The 21,058-nt window shown below is 40.9% G+C and overlaps 1 protein-coding gene across 7 annotated transcripts in view; it reads left to right on the top strand.

The window, feature by feature from the left end:
* TMEM68 (transmembrane protein 68) overlaps window positions 1-21,058 on the top strand; it is a 38,943-nt gene that overhangs the window by 680 nt on the left and 17,205 nt on the right. For 5 of the 7 annotated variants that reach the window (XM_023190154.3, XM_023190155.2, XM_023190150.3 and 2 more), the window contains exons 2-4: window positions 10,389-10,433; window positions 11,315-11,708; window positions 18,520-18,687. In XM_023190154.3, coding sequence (XP_023045922.1) covers window positions 11,384-11,708; window positions 18,520-18,687 — 493 coding nt within the window. In that variant the 5' untranslated portion in view covers window positions 10,389-10,433; window positions 11,315-11,383. Of the gene's footprint in view, window positions 1-9,685; window positions 9,816-10,388; window positions 10,434-11,314; window positions 12,007-18,519; window positions 18,688-21,058 lie in introns of those variants that run through there. The other 2 variants (XM_026448163.2, XM_031935865.1) reach the window with 2 other exon arrangements.

Here is a 21,058-nt window from a genome sequence, read left to right as displayed (position 1 = left end):
TTGATCACCTGTGAAATGGGGCTAATTAATAGTAACTACTACATGAGGCTGCAGGGAGAACTAAACGAAACGATGTATATTACACCTTTCTTTTGTGCTCTTAATCGTTGGCGTCGGTTTGGACCTTGTAGGCGCCGAGTGCTGTCTCGGTCCCTGGGGTTTGCAGCCTGTAAAACAGGTCTCTGCCTTCAAGTTACTAATTATAAGAAAAAAACGTTCATGTGCGCATAAATAGGATGGAGCAAATGGAAACAGCAGCATTGCTGGATCTGTAAAAAGCAGTATTTGGTGTGTGGTATTCATGGAGGCTGCACTGGCAGCTTCTTCAGAGACAAGCTCAGACTTGAGAAGTTGGAGCGCTTAGGACGTGGTTGGTGCTACGAAATGCCAAAATAGTATTGGTACTTCTTTAGAACTATATAAAAACCGAGCTAATATTCCGGTATTTTGAATGGTCACTAGCATTTTGGCCACATTTACTAGTTAGTGGAAGTATTCATTTTCAAATGTTTATTCCCACCTCCTTACTGCTGCCCTGCTTTGAGGTCAGAGATAGACTGATTTTGGTGGTTCAAGAAGGTAAGAGTGCTGCACAGTTACAGATATAACAGTAGAGATGTGCAGCATTATTGAGATGAGTAGCTGGGTTACGATAGTAAGAGTAGAACAGTAATTATGAAAGAGTGTAAGATTTTAGCTAGAAGTTGGGCATTCTAGGATTAAAAAAAAGGTCTTGAAGGGTAATTTGTATCAACCTCGAGTTTAAAGCTTGAAATAAAAAACGTATTAAAGCTAAACGGATTAGATTTACCAGCTATCTTGACAAATATTAAACTGCAGCTTTATTCATGGTTTGAAGTAGAAGTCTTATTCAGTAAAACAGTGCTGTGCCTCTGTTAAACCATTATTAAATATGCAGAAAGGAAACAGGAAAACTTGTGTTTCAGTGACCCTATCTTTTAATGGGCATTTTCAGAATGTTCTCAATGTGGCTTATGTACTGAAAGTAAAATGGAAAAGTACTGGTAATGGGTGTTCAAAATATATATTCCTTCCTTCCTTCCTTCCTTCCTTCCTTCCTTCCTTCCTTCCTTCCTTCCGTCCTTCCTTCCGTCCTTCCTTCCGTTCTTCCTTCCTTTTTTTTGAGACGGGGTCTTGCTCTGTCACCCAGGCTGGAGTGTAGGGCGCGATCTCGGCTCACAGCAACCTCCACCTCCCAGGCTCAAGCAATCCTCCCACCTCAGCCTCCTGAGTAGCTGGGGCTACAGGCATGCCACCATGCCCGCCAAATTTTGTGTGTGTGTGTGTGTGTGTGTGTGTGTGTGTGTGTGTGTGTTTGTGTTTTGTAGAGACAAGGTTTTGCCATATTGCCCAGACTGGTCTTGAACTCTTGGGCTCAAGTGATTTGCCTGCCTCAGCCTCCCAAAGTGTTAGGATTATAGGCATGAGTCACTGAGCCCAGCCTAAAATAGATACATTTTCTTAAGGTTTTATTGAAAGCCAAAAAGTTCTCTGTTCTGATGTATTAATTTTTGAAATACTCTGATTTTAACCATCTATAAGGTCCATATCCTCACCATCAATGTTAATATGGTGATATTTGAGCTTGTCAACTTTTTTGGAAATGGAGATTCCCTCTTTTTGCCCAGGCTGGAGTGCAATGGTGCGATCTTGGCTCACTGCAACTTCCGCCTCCCGGGTTCAAGTGATTCTCCTGCCTCAGTCTCCCAAGTAGCTAGCATTACAGGCATGTGCCACCACACCTGGATAATTTTGTGTTTTTAGTAGAGACAAGGTTTCTCGACATTGGTCAAGCTGGTCTCGAACTCCTGACCTTAGGGGATCCTCCCGCCTGTGCCTCCCAAACTGCTGGGATTACAGGCATGAGCCACCGTGCCCGGCCTTGTCTACCTGTTTTTACAAAAGTTACATGATTTCTAGATAGGAAAATTAAGATACTTCATATATGATGCATTAGACTATGTTTATTTTAGATTTTTAGGGGCAGGGGAAAATAGCCTGGAATTTTGGTAACTAAAATATTGTATTTCCCCCAAAACATCTTCTAATACATAGAATTTTGGTTTTTTTTTCTACCCTCTGAGACAGGGTCTTGCTCTATTGCCTAGACTGGAGTATAGTGGTGTGATCATTATAGCTCACTGCAGCCTTAACTCTGTGGGCTCAAGCAATCCTCCTGCCTTGGCCTTCTGAGTAACTGCAACTTACAGGAACGTGCCACCATGCCTGGCGAACTTTTAATTTTTTTGGTAGAGACAGGGTTTCACTATGTTGCCCCCAGGCTGGTCTCAAACTCCTGAACTCAAGCAGTCCTTCCACCTTGGCCTCGAAAAGTGTTGGAATCACAGGCATGAGCCACCCCGGCCCATGTCATTTTTCTTGGATTGAAATAAAGTGATAAGGAATCAGTTACATCTCAAGGTAAATTGACCAGCAAGGGGAAGGGCCAGGCAGAAGTATAGGGAAGACAGAAATTGCAATCTTAATATTTTCAGTCTTTCTGTCAAGAGAGAAAAAGAGAGATATATCAAAGAAAGTGTATTGGAAGCCAGACCAGGAGGTAAGAGGACTAAATCTTAATTTTAGTTCTTGTTTTTTACTGAATTAGTTTAGTAATTTTAAGCAAGCAAACTTGGCTTTCTGTGTTTACTTTTTTTGTTATCTGCACAATTAAGGGGTTGCATTCATTGAGATTTAAAGACACTGTCATATTATCAAAAGTAAGTGCTACATTTTATCTACTGAAAAGCATTTTATTCAAATTCCTGTGATAGTTCCCTAGTAGCAGGTTTTAGGATACCATTTTCATCCAGATTTTTATTAAATATTTAGATGAGGCCAAGTGGGGTGGCTCACGCCTGTAATCGGAGTACTTTGGAAGGCGGAGGCGGGCAGATTACTTGAGGCCAGGAGTTCCAAACAAGCCTGGCCAACATGGCGAAACCCGGTCTCTACTAAAAATACAAAAATTAGCTGGGTATAGTGATGCTTGCCTATAGTCCCAGGTACTCAGGAGGCTGAGGTATGAGAATTGCTTGATCCTGGGAGGTGGAGGTTGCAGTGAGCCGAAATCGAGCCACTGCAGTTCAGTCTGAGTGTCAGAGCGAGACTCTGTCTGGAAAAAAAAAAAAAAAGTTTTAGATGAACACAGTTCAGTTGTATATTTAGCCAGCATTTGTTAGGTGCCTACTATGTGCCAGAAAGTATTCTAAGTGTTTTTCATATGTCTTCTTAGATAACTTTTATTTACTGATATATTTAGAATAGTATCTGGCACAAACTTCTCAGGGCCATCCACTTGTACATTATATCCTGTCCCCTTTGGCCTAGTCAAGGACAGAGCTCTAACAATTATCTCCTCTGCTACATCATCCATTTCTCTCTCCCATTGATGAATTATCGTTGACATTGAACATGGCTATGTTTTCTCCTTTTTTTTTGAGATGGGAGACTCGTTCTGTCCCCGAGGCTGGAGTGCACTGTCAGAATCTCGGCTTACATAACCTCTGCCTCCTGGGTTCAAGCAATTCTCGTGCCTCAGCCTCCCAAGTAGCTGAGACTACAGGTATGTACCATCATGCCTGGCTAATTTTTGTATTTTTAGTAGAGACAGGGCTTTACCATGTTGGCCAGGCTGGTCTTGGACTCCTGACCTGAAGTGATCCACCCACCTTGGCCTCCCAAAGTGCTGGGATTATAGGCATGAATCACTGTGCCTGGCCTTTTTTTTTTTTTTTAAAGACAGCGTCACTTGCTGTTTCACTGAGGCTGGAGTACAGTAGCTTGATCATGACTCACTGCAGCTTCTACCTCCCAGGCTCAAGTGATACTCCCCCTTCAGCCTCCCAAGTAGCGGGGACCACTGGTACGTGCCACCATGCCCGGCTAATTTTTAATTTTTTTTTCTTTTTGAGTGGAGTCTCACTCTATTGTCCAGGCTGGAGTGCAGTGTCATGATCTCAGCTCACCGCTCTCCGCCTCCTGGGTTCAAGCCATTCTTGTGCGTCAGCCTCCTGAGTAGCTGAGATTACAGGAATGCACCACCACACCTGGCTAATTTTTACATTTAGAGATGGGGTTTCACTGTGTTACCGAGGCTGGTCTTGAACTCCTGGCCTCAAGTGATTTGCTCCCTTTTGGCCTCCCAAAGTGTTGGGATTACAGGTGTGAGGCACTGCACCTGGCCTATATTTTTTTTTAGAGATGAGTTTTTACTATATTGCCTGGCTGGTCTTGAACTTATGGTTTCAAGTGATCCTCCTGCCTCAGTCTCCCAAAGTGCTGAGATTATAGGTGTGAGTTACCATGCCTGGCCTCTATCTTAAAAGCAGCAGCTGCAGCAGCAACAGCAAGGAACAACTCACCTGTGTTCCCTTCCAGATACCCACCTGTTTCCTCTGTGAGTTTTTATATTTGCTATTTCCAATTCCTTTTCTCCCATTCATTCTTGAACTTCAAGGGTAAAGGGGAGCAGCTCCTGTCCTCTCCTGTCCAAAGTGTTTTGTTCCCCGCGATACCAAAACAGCTCTTATCAGGGTTTGCCAGTTTCCTCTGTGTTGTAAAATCCAGTGATCAATTATCATTTGTTTCTTTTTTTTTAAAAGCTGTCTCCTACAGGAAGGAAGTAATCTCTTACCTTACTAGTCCTGTCAGCAGCGTTTAAAACAGCAGAATATGCCTTCCTTCTTGAAGCTCTTACTTCCAGGATACTACTGCTGCAAGGAGGAAGCTGGCTTGTCATTGTCTTCCCAATTTCTAAATTGCTGGGTGCCTCAAGACTCAGTCCTGGAAATTCTTTTTTTTTGAGACTGAGTTTCACTGTTGCCCAGGCTGGAGTGCAGTGGCATGATCTCGGCTCACTGCAACCTCCGCCTCCCAGGTGCAAGTGATTCTCCTGCCTCAGCCTACCGAGTAGTTGGGACTACAGGCGTGTACCACCATGCCTGGCTAATTTTGTATTTTTGGTGGAGACAGGGTTTCTCCATGTTGGTCAGGCTGGTCTCGAACTCCCGACCTCAGGTAATCCTCCCGCCTCGGTCTCCCAAAGTGCTGGGATTACAGGTGTGAGCCACTGTACCTGGCCAGAAATTCTTTTTTACTCTGCATTTGTTCCCTGGAGGGATTTTCTGTAGTTCCATGGTTTAAAATATTGTCTATATGCTACCAATTCCTAGATTTATATCAGGGCCATCCACTTATACCCTATATCCTATTCCTGATCTTCTGCTAAACTACTGATGTCCAGCTGCCTACTTAATGTCTTCATTTGGATGTCCAGTAGACATCTTAAACTTAACATGTTTAAAGTGGAATTCCTGATCTCCATCCCACTCTGAAACCTGTTCTTCCTGCAACTCCATTTTTTTAGAAGCAAGCAAATGATGATGATGATGATAGCAATAGTTAATGCTTATATGGCAGAAAGCACTCTTCTAAGAGTTTTTTAACATGTAATCTTCACGATAGTTTTATTAGGTAGATGCTGTTATTTTTATTTTACAGATGAAGAAACTGAGGCAGAAAGATATTTAAATACTTGCTAGGTCACACGGTAAGTGGCAGAGTCCCCCAGGATACAAACCCAGGTTGCCAAAACACCATATAATTATCTCAGATTCTACGTCAGTTTATTAGCAAATCCTGTTGGCTTTATCTTCAAAATACATCCAGAAACTGACCATTTCCTACTGCCTTCCCTCTGCCACATGTATGTAAGCCACTTTCATCACTTATCGCAATTATTGCAATAACTTCCTATTTGCTCCCTGTGCAGTATATTCTCAACACAGCAGCCACTTAAAACCCAAACCAGGCAACCTCACCCTTCTGCTCAGTGCCCTCTGATGCCTTCTCCATCTCACTTAGATAAAAGCATGCATAGAAAGCTCTACAGTGTTGCCTCTCTGGTCTATTTCCGAGTGCCCTCCCTGTCACTTTCTCAGCCTGGCGTCCTTGCTGCTCCTCAGGCCACACCAAGTGCACATATTTTGCACTTGCTGTTCATTTAGCTAGGAATCTCTTCCCCTAAGTATCCACACGGTTTGCCTCCTTACTTCCTCAGGTTTCTGCTCAAAAATATCTTTTAGAGAGTTCTTCCCAGAATGCCCTATATAACATAGCAACCCCCTCCTTTCCCCTACTCCTGTGCCTGACATAGAACTCCATATTCTTCTTACACTGCTGTTTATCTATCTCCCTAGTACCTGTCATCATCTGACCTAGTATGTACTTACTAGTTCTTTGTTTATTGTCTATCTTCCCCCTCTAGGATGTAAGCCACTTGAGGGTGTAGACTTTGCTTTATTTGCTTCTGAGGAAATGCTTGGTACATATTAGGGTACATAGGTGCTAAATCGGTTTTTATAGAATGATTTATCATCTTCATTTTCAGAGAAACAATGAGACACAGAGAGGTGTAACTTGCTTAAGGTTGTAAAGCCAGTATTCCAGTATGTGCAGTCTGGCTCCCGAGCCCATTCATGTCATCCACTGTGTTCCTGAAACAGACTGAAAGGATGGGCTATGTCTTAGCCCATTCCATGAAAGTTAAGCAGATTAGATGTATAATCTTTGCTGGACTCAAAAAGTTTTTTTCAAGTGCAGTTTGTAGAGATGTAGAAAATAGTAGCATATTTTTAGCTGAATGAGTTAGCATGATAGAGTTACCAAAAAAGCTGCTGTGATTCTGTTAATGATAGTGATAGCAAACATGTAACACTGATTACATGTAAGGTATTGTGCCTAGAGCAGTCTTTACACAGATCAGCCCATTTAATCACAGTAATCTCATGAGTTAGATAGGATTATTATCCTAGTTTTATAGGTTTTAGCAAACCGAGGCACAGGGTGTTACCATACAGGGTATTGTCAGTATCAGATAACTGGAGTCAGCAACTCAGAGTGGTCTTGAGTGCCGAAAGGTTAAGAAACCAGGGGCTGATAAGTGGTTGAAAGAATTAAGGATTCTGACTGGAGAAGGAATTTTGTGGCTCATGGCAGCTGTTTTTAAACTTACAAGATTGTTTAGTGGAAGAGGTCTGTGGTACAGAACTAGGTCCAGTAGGGAAAAGTTACTGGGGAATAAGTATAAGGAAGACCTTTTTAGTAGTTCTGATGGATGGTTGTGGAGACTGAATGGGACACCTTTTGAGTTTTGGTTCTGAAAGGGTTTAAATCAAAATCAAGTTTGAATGACCATTTGTGGGCAGGGATCTTACATACAGCAGTGTTAAGGGACTACTAGGTCTCAACAAAAGTTTCCACGTAGTCCACTCACTGGATCTCTGCCTGTACTGTGACCCTCTTCCCATTACTGTGTTCTTTAAGTATGTATAATCAATCACAATGTAGATTAGGAGGATAAGAAGTGTCATTCTATTACCAATTTGTCTCGGGAGGCCTGAAACAAAGTTTTTAAATCACAGAATTTGGCCTGGTGCAGTGACTCACAACTGTAATCCCAGCAATTTGGGAGGGTGAGGTGGGCAGATCACATGAGGCCAGGAGTTGGAAACCAGTCTGGACAACATGGTGAAACCCTGTCTCTCCTAAAACTACAAAAATTAGCCAGGTGTGGTGGTGCTCGTCTGTAATTCCAGCTACTTGGGAGGCTAAGGCACAAGAATCATTTGAACCCAGGAGGCAGAGGTTACAGTGAGCCACACTATACTGTAGCCTGGGTGACAAAGTGAGGCTCTGTCTCAAAAGAAAAAGAAATCACAGGATTTTACTATCTTGTTAAAAATTGATAATGTGGGCTGGGTGTGGTGGCTCACGCCTGTAATCCCAGCCCTTTGGGAGGCTGAGACGGGCAGATCATGAGGTCACGAGATTGGGAACGTCCTGACTAACACAGTGAAACCCTGTCTCTACTGAAAAAATACAAAAAAGTTAGCCAGGTGTGGTGGCAGGCGCCTGTGGTCCCAGCTACTTGGGAGGCTAAGGCAGGAGAATGACGTGAACCTGGGAGGCAGAGCTTGCAGTGAGCACCACTGTACTCCAGCCTGGGCGACAGAGTGAGACTCCTTCTCAAAAACAAAAAAAAAAAAATTTGGGAAATGTGACTAGATTATTGTAGGAAATTTTATTAAGCAGTAGTTAGGGTCAGATCATAAAAATGCTGATTGGTTTTCAGGGCTAGGAAAAGCTGCTTTTAACATATATGAGGGGTTATATATTTCGTTAATTTATTAACAACATTTAAAAGCTCTTTTTAAGTTGAGCTATAATTTACCATAGCATTCACTATTTAAAAATGTATAGTTCAGTGGTTTTTAGTATATTTACAAGATTTTACAACCATTACTACTAATTCCAGAACATTTTCATTATCCCAAAGATACCTCTGTTTCTTCCATTAACAGTCACTCTTCATTCTTCCCTCCCCAGCCCTGACAACCACTTAATTTTTCTGTCTGTATGGATTAGCCTGCTCTGGGTATTTAATAGAAATGGAATCATACAGTATGTGACTTTTTTGAGGCTGGACAACATCCTATTGTATGTATATGCCACATTTTATTTATCCACTCAGTTGTTTCCACTCTTTGAGTATTATAAATAATGCTGCCATGAACATTTTTTTATGTGAATACATAAAAATTTTGTGTACAAATTTTTATGTGAATACATATTTTCAGTCGTTTTGTGGATATATACCTGGGAATAGAATTGCAGGGTCATATGGTAACTCTATGTTTAGCTTTTTGAGGAACTGCCACACTGATTTCCACAGCAGCCACCCCATTTTACATTCCCATGAGTAGTATAGGAAATCCTAAATTCTCTACATCATCATCAAATACTTGATAATTTCCATTTTTGGTGATTTTCTGTAGCTATCCTAGTGGGAAAAGCTCTCATTTTAAAAAGTATTACATTTCAGCTGGGTGCAGTGGCTCACACCTATAATCTGAGCACTTTGGGAGGCCGAGGCGGGTGGATCACCTGAGGTCAGAAGTTCAAGACCAGCCTGGCCAACATAGCAAAACCTCATCTCTATTAAAAATACAAAAAAAAAAATTAACCAGCCGTGGTGGCGCACACCTGTAGTCACAGCTACTCGAGAGTCTGAGGCAGGAGAATCACATGAACTCGGGAGGCACTGGTTACAGTGAGCCAAGATTGCCACTGCACTCCAGTCTGGGCGACAGAATGAGGATCTGTCTCAAAAATAAAATTAAAAATAATTAAATAAAACTTTTAGATTTTGCTATGTTGCATTCTAAATGATCAAACATGGGTAAATTATAGTGATTTGACTTTTTTTATTTTTATTTTTTGAGACGGAGTTTCACTCTTGTTGTCCAGGCTGGAGTACAATGGTGTAATCTCGGCTCACTGCAACCTCCACCTCCCAGGTTCAAGCGATTCTCATGCCTCAGCCTCCCAAGTAGCTGGGACTACAGGCGTGCACCGCCACTCCTGGCTAATTTTGTATTTTTGGTGGAGATGGGGTTTCACCATGTTGGTCAGGCTGGTCTCAAACCCCCAACCTCAGGTGATCCGGGTGCCTCGGCCTCCCAAAGTGCTGGGATTACAGGCGTGAGCCACCGCACCTGGCCAGTGATTTGGCTTTTTATGTGGATTGATTAGATTATGATGTAAATAAAGCCCAAGTTGTGGGCTCAATGTTTGCTATGTTCATCTCCTGTTACCATAACAGACCCAGACTTCTCACAAGTAAATGCTATTGGTTACAAGGAAGTTAGATGAAATGTTTCATTCCTGGGAGAACAAGTCAGTGCCTGCCCTCCTAATAAGCCAGTTAGCAAGATAATCTTGGAATAAAAACAGTAAGTTTTTCTTATATGTACATCTCCTCCTCTCCTTTCATTCTTTGCTTTCATTTATTCATTTTTTGCCTCAGATACAAAGGAATTGAGATAATTTTCAGTAAGGTTATATAGTATGGAATAATGATAAAATAGCTGTAAGAATAGAATCAAAGTATGGAGAAAGGAAATCTTTTGTAGGAAAATATTATCATAGGGCTAATATAATTGTGTAATTGAATATTATGTTTCACCTTCAGCTTATCTGGCAAAGTTACTAAAAAGAATCATAGTTACACATTTTCATACTTTTTCTCCTAAGAAACAAAGCTTTTGAAAGCTTTGTTTAAACAAATTCTTAGATGGGGCTCTATATAGTGACACTAAACAGTATAGAGTTGTCCTTACCAAAGCAATGATAGCATGAATGTACTTTTTAATTGTAATATACCAGTGTGGGCCTATGATCATATTTCTCAAACATTTATGAATGTCTCTTGCTGTTGATTTTATAGAAATTCTAATTTTAGGTATTAATGATTATCTTTTTTTCTTAGTAATTTATTTCTTACATTTGTTTACTGTGCTTTGCAGAATACAGACATTGAAGTTTGGGACAAGATATTTATCTAACTTCTGGTAAGTCAAATAACTATTTTAGAGAGTGAATTCATAAAATAATTACACAGCTATATTTTCAGTCATTTAAGATTTAAGATAAAAGCAGTACTGATAAATTTTTATTGCATAATGAACTTTTTTGTAAATCTGTTTCTCTATTTTAAAAAAATCCATAAATGTATGTCATCATTTCCTAAAGAATTGGGTTACTTTTACTGAATTAGATAGATACTGATTTTTTTTTGTGCAAAGTTATCTCAGTATGGCTGGGCACAGTGACTGATGCCTATAATCTTAGCACTTCGGGAGGCTAAGGTGGGTGGACCACTTGAGGTCAAGAGTTTGGGACCAGCCTGGCCAACATAGTGAAACCCTGTCTCTCCTAAAAATACAAAAATTAGTCAGGCGTGGTGGCACATGCCTGTAGTCCCAGCTACTCAGGATGCTGAGGCTGGAGGATTGCCTGAACCCGGGAGGTGGAGGTTGCAGTGACCGAGATCGTACCAGTGTTCTCCATCCTGGGCAACAGGGTGAGACTCCATCTCAAAGAAGAAAAAAAAAGTGATCTCAATATGACCTGGTTTAAGATCTAAGTTTTCAACATGATCCAGTTAAGATAGGAGTCAAATTATTAAAATCAATCTGAAATTGTTATCCTCATCAGCTTTATTTTTTTCTCTCAATTATGGTGAATTATTTCAAAAGCTAAACATGACACACTTCATAAACAGCTAGATGAAACCTTATAATTTTCACATTTAAATCTGCAACAAAGTTAACCATTAACCATCTACTCATTTTTGGTATTAAGAAATGACTCTATATACTATTTAAGTAGAGTAAAACATTTAACTTTATAGCTGTGGAGAAAATAATGCTGGATTATTTTTCTCTTCTAGTGTCAAAATTAACGACCTGCTACGGCAATGAAGAAAGAAACTGAATTTGTCATTTTCACCTGAAGAAAAATGATAGACCAAAATCAAACCTGTGGTCTAGGACAGGATTCTGTGCCCTATATGCTTTGTCTGATTCACATACTTGAAGAATGGTTTGGTGTGGAGCAGTTGGAGGACTATTTGAATTTTGCAAACTATCTCTTGTGGGTTTTTACACCACTAATACTTTTAATACTTCCTTACTTTACTATCTTTCTTCTCTACCTTACCATTATTTTCTTACACATTTATAAGAGAAAGAATGTATTAAAAGAAGCCTACTCTCATAATTTATGGGATGGTGCAAGGAAAACGGTGGCAACTCTGTGGGATGGACATGCAGCCGTTTGGCATGGTAAGCAAGGATACTTTCACCTCTGTGTTGCCATTCATATATGCTGCATTGGAACTGTGTTACCTTCCGTTTTATTGATTGAGAAGATCCTGAAACATACAATAGAAGCGATACTTACTATTCCCTGTTATCTGTTTGCATGCGTTGTGCATATGCACGTGTGTTTCTTAAAATGAGTTTTCCCATAGACATTAGTTTCCATGAAACAACCACGCAGCACTGTAGACTATAAGCTGAAATATGAAAATTTATATTTAAAACATCTAAAAGAGTAAGAGACTAATTAAAGCTATAGAAACTGCTTTAAAAATGCTTCAGTTGGCTGGGTGTGGTGGCTCACGCCTGTAATCCCAGCACTTTGGGAGGCCAAGGCAGGTGGATCACGAGGTCAGGAGATCGAGACCATCCTGGCTAGCATGGTGAAACCCCGTCTCTACTAAAACTACAAAAAAAATTAGCCGGGCATGGTGGTGGGCGCCTGTGGTCCCAGCTACTTGGGAGGCTGAGGCAGGAGAGTGGTGTGAACCCAGGAGGCGGAGCTTGCAGTGAGCCGAGATTGCGCCACTGCACTCCAGCCTGGGTGACTGAGCAAGACTCCGTCTCAGGAAAAAAAAAAAAAAAATGCTTCAATTATTTAGCGTTTACTTCTGTTCAAAATAAGTTTGACTTTACCAGTGTGGATTTAATAAAATGAAATATTAAATAATATTACATTAAATATAATTTGCATACCAAAATTTACGCATTTTCTGTTGATTCATTCCTGAGGTTGGTGTGTCTTTCTGAATAAATAAGATAGCAATAGGTTTCTCTCCAGGATAGTCATTCTTTTCTTTATTACTCGACAAATTTTGATGTTGTTTACTTAATGATTGGTGGTTCTTCTTTGTTTGGCCATCATGAAAGTTGCCCTCTGGTTTTTAAGTGTTTAGTGTTTCACTCTACCAACTTTTACTTCATTATTCCACCAATACCTAGTTTGTTGGTCTCTTTTGTTTTTAGACTACACAAAATTACTGAAGGTTCAATAGCCATGTAACAAACATTGGCTTTCTGTATTATGTTGTTGAGCATCAAAGTGGTTTCATAGAAGGACATGGAAGGAAGCACAGACTTTAAAATGACGCTTGAGGATATATATCACTGAACTATTAGGCTGCTATTAGCAAAAATCACCAATGACATGCTTATTAGACTAATGTGTTGTCATTTTAATACTACATACATATTTAATGAACCTACAAAATTTTTTTGAGCACCCACTATGCCAGACACTATCAAATGCTTAACATAAATTAACTGCTTTAAATCTCATAACATAATGGAGTCTATGTGGTACCCCAGTTTTACTCATGAGGAATTGAGGCACAGAGAGGTTGCTATTTGCCCAGGGTATACTAGGAATAGAGCCAGGTTACAACCCCAGATACCTGGGAGTATACATTTGAGAGAGCTCTTGGAGGTAAAATAGACAGAACTTGGGGACTGAGTGTAGAGTCTTGAGGGAGGAGGAGTTAAAGTGCAGTAAGATTTCTACTGCTAGACAGGGAAACATGAACAAGAAGTGCTCCAAGAATAGCAACCACGTGAGCAGAAGCACAAAGGTGGAAAAGTACTCTAGGAGCCACAGTTAGTTCATATGATATATGAAATAATGTAATGTCACTTCATAGGCAATGGGGGCCTCAAGGGGCTTGAAAGCGTTGGACTAGAGTGGTAATGCACTGATACTTTCTCAGCAGGGACTAGTATGATCATGTCGGCTTTAAGAGTGACACAGTTAAATAGTACTAGGTTTTCATGTTTACTGGCACTATAGTAAACTTTTTAAAAAAAATATTTGATTAATTGGATTTTTGTGCTTTCAAACAGGTGGTTTGGTATTATGTGAGTAGTTCAATTGTTTATTATTTTAAAACATACTCTGTAAAGACAGAGAGAACCTTGGTAATATTCTATATAGAATCCTTCAAAGGAGTTTCTTTATTGCTCAGAAAATGTATTTGATGGGACAATTGATCCTCAGACAAACTCAGTGACTGTTTTGTAGAGCTTAAAGTAAATTGAATTACTAGAGTTAGAATTATATAATTGGAAAGAAATTGTATAATATGGAAACATAAAATCTCAGAATATCATTAAATTATTTTTCAAAACATTCTCAAGTCCATTTGAGTAGCTTATTTCATACTAGAATCACAGTTATCATACTTACTTTAATCTGTTTTGTGAAGATCTTATAAACTACTTTAGAAATGTATTTCCTGCTCTGAAATTTAGACTGAAGTCTTTATGTTTTGAATGTTTATTTCTTAGCTGATCAGACAGGAATACACTTAAGGAAAGAAACAGACTGATATTTTCAGATTTCTATATTCTGGACTTTAGTTTTGTCTTCTATACAAATGGCAGCCTTTCTAGAGATAGCTGTTCTATGTGGAGGAATATGGTGCTAAGAACTTACTTTCCTATTACAACCACTCTAGATTTCCTTCTTTTTCATCCTTTTTCTTTGATCCTGATTCTGCCCTTGATCTCTGGATGCTCACTTTTTTCTTTTTGCCAGGACCAGTGAAGCTGTGTCTATAATGGTGTGTCTGACAGTGGTGACATGGGAAGGGAATGTGGATTTTATGGCTAGTGCCATGATCACCATTTTATTAACTCCTTAGAATATCTTGACTTCCCAACTTCTGTGATCAAATACATAGGATATTTTCCTCTGAGGCATAGGTGGATCTTACTTAAATATTTTTCTATTCCCTACTAACTGCCAACAGTACAGCGTTGCTGTAAGAAATAAATTTGTTGGCCTTGGTAGCCATATAGAGGACAGCAGGCAGGTAATGTTAGCTAAGGGAGGAGAACAAACAGCCAGCCTGGAACTGGGCGTATGTTAGCAGGAAGCTTCCAGATATCCTCTTTCCAGGTCCACCAGCTTTCATCCTGTCATTTACTCCCACTGCTGAAACCCTTTCTTCCGTTTGCAGAGACGTAAAATAGGGCTTGCAGCGTGGAAGGAAGGGGCAGGGATGGCATGAGCCTCTGATCTTGCTTCTACTACAGGACAGAGATTTTCTTGTAATCTAGTTCAAATCTGTGATTAAAGTTTTTCCCCCACATGTAATAAGGTTGTACAAAATCATTTTTGTTTTTTTCATGAATAGAATGAGGACGTTTCTAAGGAATTGTTTAAATACATAAAAATGAAGTCTTATGTTTTGAATGAACTTAAAAGTTTACAGCATTGTGGTATCTGTGTATATGTAACAGTGTAAATGGTATTTTATTTTACATTGGGTCACTAATAATTTTTCCTGTTTTAAAAATATGTATTTTTAATTTTTATTTATATTTACTTAGTTTTGAGACAGAGTCTCTCTCTTGTGTCCCAGGCTGGAGTGCAGTGGTGTGAGCTCAGTTCACTGCAACCTCCACTTCCCAAGTTCAAGCGATTCTCCTGCCTCAGCCTCCCAAGTAGCTGGGACTATAGGCGCATGCCACCACACCTGGCTAATTTTTGTATTTTTAGTAGAGACAGGGTTTCACCATGTTGGCCAGGCTGGTCTCGAACTCCTAACCTCAGGTGGTCCTCCCGCCTCACCCTCCCAAAGTGCTGGTATTATAGGCATGAGCCACTGTGCCCAGCCTGTATTTACTTAAATTTTTTTTTTTTTTTTTTTTGTAGAGACAGGGATTTCACTGATTTGCCCAGGCTGATCTTGAACTCCTAGCCTCAAGCAATTCTCCTGCCTTGGCCTCCCAAAGAACTGGCATTACAGGCTTAAGCCATCACACCTGGCCTACTTTTTCTGTTTTTATTGATGAATTATTTTATGACTCATTTTTAAATTTACTGTAGGTCATGTTATCTCAGAGAAGTTGTAACTTATTTGATGGCTTCTGCAAATAAGGATGTTCTCATACTTAACCTCAGTAAACCCATTAAAATTGGAATTAACATTGTTATGTTACTAACATCAAATCTTTAGAGTTCATTTAAGTTTACAGCCTTCCTCTTTGACTCTATTTTTTTATAGTTTCCATCTTTCTGCTGAAATTCCTAATCTGATTGTGCATGTATCCACCTTTTCCACTAGATCCTTTAAGTTTATTTATTCATTTTTATTTTTAGAGTCAGGGTCTCGCACTGTCACCCAGCCTGGAGTGCAGTGGCATGATCATAGCTCACTACAGCCTTCACCTTCTGGGCTCAAGCAATCTTCCTGCCTCAGCCTCCCAAGTAACTGAGACTACAGGCACATGCCACCATGCCCAATTAATCTTTTTATGTTTTTGCAGAGATGGGTCTTGCCATGTTGCGCAGGCTGGTCTCTTAATTCTTGGGCTCAAAAGTCCTACCACCTCAGTCTCCCAAAGTGTTGGGATTACAGGCTTGAGCCACTGCATTCCCCTTTAACTTATTAATCATAGTTATTTTATAGTTTCCATCTGATAGTTTCAACATTTGGGTGTGTTAATTGTTTTAGCTCTTGACAGTGGGTTTTTTTTCTTGCTATTTTACATCATTTTTTTTTTTTTTTGAGACGGAGTCTGGCTCTGTCTCCCAGGCTGGAGTGCAATGGCCGGATCTCAGCTCACTGCAAGCTCCGCCCCCCGGGTATATGCCATTCTCCTGCCTCAGCCTCCGGAGTAGCTGGGACTACAGGCGCCCGCCACGTCGCCCGGCTAGTTTTTTGTATTTTTAGTAGAGACGGGGTTTCACTGTGTTAGCCAGGATGGTCTCGATCTCCTGACCTCGTGATCCGCCCGTCTCGGCCTCCCAAAGTGCTGGGATTACAGGCTTGAGCCACCGCGCCCGGCTTTACATCATTTTTTAATCCAATTCTGGCCATTGTAAAAGAACAATAGGTAAATAGTATTTATGACTGAGAATTGGCTCATAAATAGTATTTATGACTAAGAATCTGTTAGGCCATTGGTGGTTGGTTGGCGGTGGATTCAGTTTACTGAGTGGTTGAACTGGATTTGGCTTTTATTGCTGCGCTGCAGCTACCTTCAATTCAGCACAGACTTCAGACTCCTACTGTTATCTTGTGCATAGTGTAGGGCCTGAAGTAGAGGGGTTTTTTGGTTGTTTCTGCTCCATCTTCAGTCCTGTATGCCTTTGCCACAGGAGGAGTCTCTTCATGCCCCTCCTGTGACCCCAGGAAAAGGTCACCTTTGCTTATAACTCCACATGGGGGTACATGGGACTCCTCACACCCCTTCTTCATGCCCCTGCCCTCATTCCCCCAGGAGCTGAGGTATAGCACTTCTCAGTTTTCAGGTTTAGCTAAAATCTTATTGGGTTCTTTATTCCTGCGGTTCTTTAGTGAGGCTTTCTGTGTTCCCTTCCCTTCTCCTTGTGTTGGGGGTTTTGTCATGGGAACAAGATTGCTGCCACTGCCTCTGTGGTAGATCTCTGATTTATGTCACTTAAGTACTCTGGGCCCCCCAGAGTTTCCTGCCACCCACCCCTACTGCCCAGCGCTAGGTATTTTGCTTCTACCCCTTCTCTAGAATAGTGAGCTTTTACCTGACACTGGGCTGGTGAGGGTGGAGGAGTGTGTGGGGAAGGGGAGTGGAGCTCTGCCCCTCCCAGCATATACCCTTTTGCATATACCCTTTTCTCAGAGGGAGTGAAAGGGTTTCCTGCCCCTTTCCCAGCGTCTGACAGGTTTTGCTTCTATGAGAGAAAATTCCAGGAAGTGAGTGGGGATTTTTGTTCCCTGTACCATTAGCAGGGGCTCTCTTTACTCTCCAGCTTCACCTCTGATCTTTCTTGTGAGCACACACTGAGGTCTGTGGAGAAGTTGGAGAGTGACTACTTGGGGCTTCCAGAGTTTCTACATTCAATACTAGCCCACCCTAGGACTTTAAGTATTTTTTAATGTGTCACTTCTTACTTACTTTTATGGCATCTGCCTCTTCCTCCCATTCTCAGTTTTTATCTTTCCTTAGAGGGGTTTATCACCCTTTGAAGTTCAGTTCACCTGGTTGCCATATGACCACTGCTCTCTGACATGCTTAAGAAAAAAGATTTGTATTCCAGGCTTTTTCTCATTAGTGGGGTGGGAGTGATGTTCCCTTCCGGCTAGAGTTTCTCTTATTAATAATACTCTCCTTTTTAAATGTTTTCAACCCCGTCCTCTAACAGTGAAACCTGGCTCCCATTATTCTTGCTATGTTGACTCATTTGATCAGTCCCCCTGTGTGTTACCCATCTCCCGTCATTGCTGCCTTCCCCTACAACTCATGGATGCCCTCTCCTTGCTTGTGCCAGGCCACCACTCTATACAGTGCCCTGGCTAGCCGCTCAGGCTGTGATGCCCCACACCAGGCCACCTGTTTTGGGCTCTTGCCCCTCCTGCCAGGCTGCTGCTGGTTGTGGATGCCCCCATTTCATTCAGGCTGTGACCCCCAAGCTTCCGTGACCCTTGCCTCCTCTCCTCCCCCTCAGCAGCCCCCCACCCTGTGATAGGCTGTCTTCTGTGTGGTGCCCTCATGACTGCTCTGGCTGACTCCCCACTCCACGCCACCTGTGTTGGTGCCCTCCTTAGTGTCTGGCGCCAGTACTCCAGGCCACCTCTCCAAACAGGTGTCTGCTTCACTGTAGCCCACCTAATGGCCGTAGGACTGATGTGTTCAAGAAAGAAAGAGGAGGAACGAGAGGGAAGAAGGGGGAAAGGGGAAGAGAACCAGGAAGACTAGTGGACTTTTGTGAGAAAAGGCTGAGCTACCAACCATCCTTTAGTGTAAACAAATTAATGAATTTATTTTAAGTGTATGCATTTTGTCTTTCAAACAGGTTATGAAGTTCATGGAATGGAAAAAATACCAGAAGATGGACCAGCACTTATAATTTTTTATCATGGAGCTATTCCTATAGATTTTTACTATTTCATGGCCAAAATATTTATACACAAAGGCAGAACTTGCCGAGTAGTAGCTGATCACTTTGTCTTTAAAATTCCAGGTAAACTTTCACTGTAGATAGTAATGTAAAAATGTTTTATTAACAAAACCAAGTTATGTGGTCATCTCTATCTTGAGCTCTCTAATGTCATTTGAAAAAGCTTTTTGCCTTTTTAGGGTGTATGTAACAAACTTGGAACTCTAATATGGGAATATCTAATCATCCTTTTTAGGCAATATATCTAAAAATAAAGACATTTTGGCCAAAAATGTTAGCTCATTTTTTATTTTATACATTTTAAAATAGTTTATTTTTAAGTGAAAATTATACTTTATGGTATACAACATAATGTTTTTTAAAAATGTTTTTAAATTTTCCTTTTTTAAAAAATATATTTTTATATATTAAGGGGGTATAAGTGCAGTTTTCTTAATGCATCTATTGTGTAGTGGTGAAGTCTGAGCTTCTAGCGTACCCATTAACTACATAGTGAATATCTACCCAATTAGTAATTTTTTCCTTTTTAAGCAGGTATTTACTTGTTATTTTTCTAAGTTGTATCTTGAACTGTAACTTTAAAAACATAAATTGTGATTTTTACCAATTTATATTTTGATTTAGAGCTCAGTTGATTTTTCATGTAATGAATTTTTTCATGAAATACTGATTTTTGGAGTTTAATTTTGTTATAATTAGAGTTTGATAACTCTCAGTTTGATAGCAAATTAAAATTAGTTTAAAAAAAATAAAAAGTCACGATATATTTTGTCTTGGCCGAGCACAGTGGCTCATGCCTGTAATCCCAGCACTTTGGGAGGACGAGGTGGGCAGATCACCTGAGGTCAGGAGTTGAAGACCAGCCTGGCCAACGTGGTGAAACCCCGTCTCTACTAAAAATACAAAAATTAGTCCAGTATGGTGGCTAATAGGCCTGCTGTAGGCCCAGCTACTTGGGAGGCTGAGTCAGGAGAATCACTTGAACCCGGAAGACGGAGATTACAGTAAGTTGACATCGTGCCACTGTACTCCAGCCTGTGCAACAGAGTAAGACTCCATCTCAAAAAAAAAAAAAGATGAATTTTTGTCTTCACATAATATTATACTACCCTAAAGAGTATATATATCATGTCTCTTATCATGTGTAACTTGCCTGATAAAATTTATAACAGTAAGATTGAGTACTACATTATTTATATTTACTTATTTAGATATGGGATCTTACTATGTTGCCCAGGCTGGTCTGAAATTCCTTGCCTCAAGTGATCCTTCCACTGTGGCCTTCAAAAGGTTTGGGATTACAAGTGTGAGCCACTGCACACAGCCGTGAAGATCACATTAAAAAAAATCTGTTTTGTAATCCCAGCACTTTGGGAGGCCGAAGCGGGCGGATCACAAGGTCAGGAGATAGAGACCACAGTGAAACCCCGTCTCTACTAAAAATACAAAAAATTAGCCGGGCGCAGTGGCGGGCGCCTGTAGTCCCAGCTACTCTGGAGGCTGAGGCAGGAGAATGGCGTGAACCCGGGAGGCGGAGCTTGCAGTGAGCCGAGATTGTGCCACTGCACTCCAGCCTAGAGGACAGAGCGAGACTCTGTCTCAAAAAAAAAAAAAAAAAAACCTGTTTATAAAGGTCATATGTATGTGTGTGTGTGTGTGTGTATATATATATTTTTTTATTTTGAGACAGAGTCTTGGTCTGTCACCTGGGCTAGAGTGCAGTGGCATAATCTTGGCTCACTGCAACCTCCGCCTCCTGGGTTCAACCAGTTCTCGTGCCTCAGCCTCCCAAGTAGTTGGGATTGCAGGCGCCTGACACCACACCTGGCTAATTTTTGTATTTTTAGTAGAGAGGGTTTTACCATGTTGTCCAGGTTGGTCTCGAACTCCTGACCCCAGGTAATATACCCGCCTCGGTTTCCCAAAATGCTGGGATTATAGGCATGAGCCGCCATGCCTAGTTGGCCATATGTGTGTGTGTGTATGTATGTGTGTATATGTATGTATGTATTTATTTTGCGAAGGAATCTCACTCTTGTTGCCCAGGCTGGAGTGCAATGGTGCAATCTCGGCTCACTGCAACCTCCGCCTCTCGTGTTCAAGTGATTCTCCTGCCTCAGCCTCCCAAGTTGCTCCCGCCACCATGCCTGGCTAATTTTTGTACTTTTAGTAGAGATGGAGTTTCACCATGTTGGCCAGGCTGGTCTTGAACTCCTGACCTCAGGTGTTTTGCCCACCTTGGCCTCCCTAAAGTACTGAGATTATAGGCATGAGCCACCGTGCCTGGCCACCCTTATAAATATAAATTTTTTTTTTAAAGATTAATTAACCAAATGGTTTAGAGTTTTACAAATATCATTCTTGAGTAAACTCATTGAGATTAAATCTTACTTTCTTCTGTCACTGAATCACCAGAAACAAGCCAAGAGAGTTG

This window comes from Piliocolobus tephrosceles, chromosome 7 (assembly GCF_002776525.5).
Source record: "Piliocolobus tephrosceles isolate RC106 chromosome 7, ASM277652v3, whole genome shotgun sequence".
NCBI classification, from domain to species: Eukaryota; Metazoa; Chordata; class Mammalia; order Primates; family Cercopithecidae; genus Piliocolobus; species Piliocolobus tephrosceles.
Note: the sequence above shows the minus strand (reverse complement) of the source record. Positions and strands in the feature narration are given on the sequence as shown.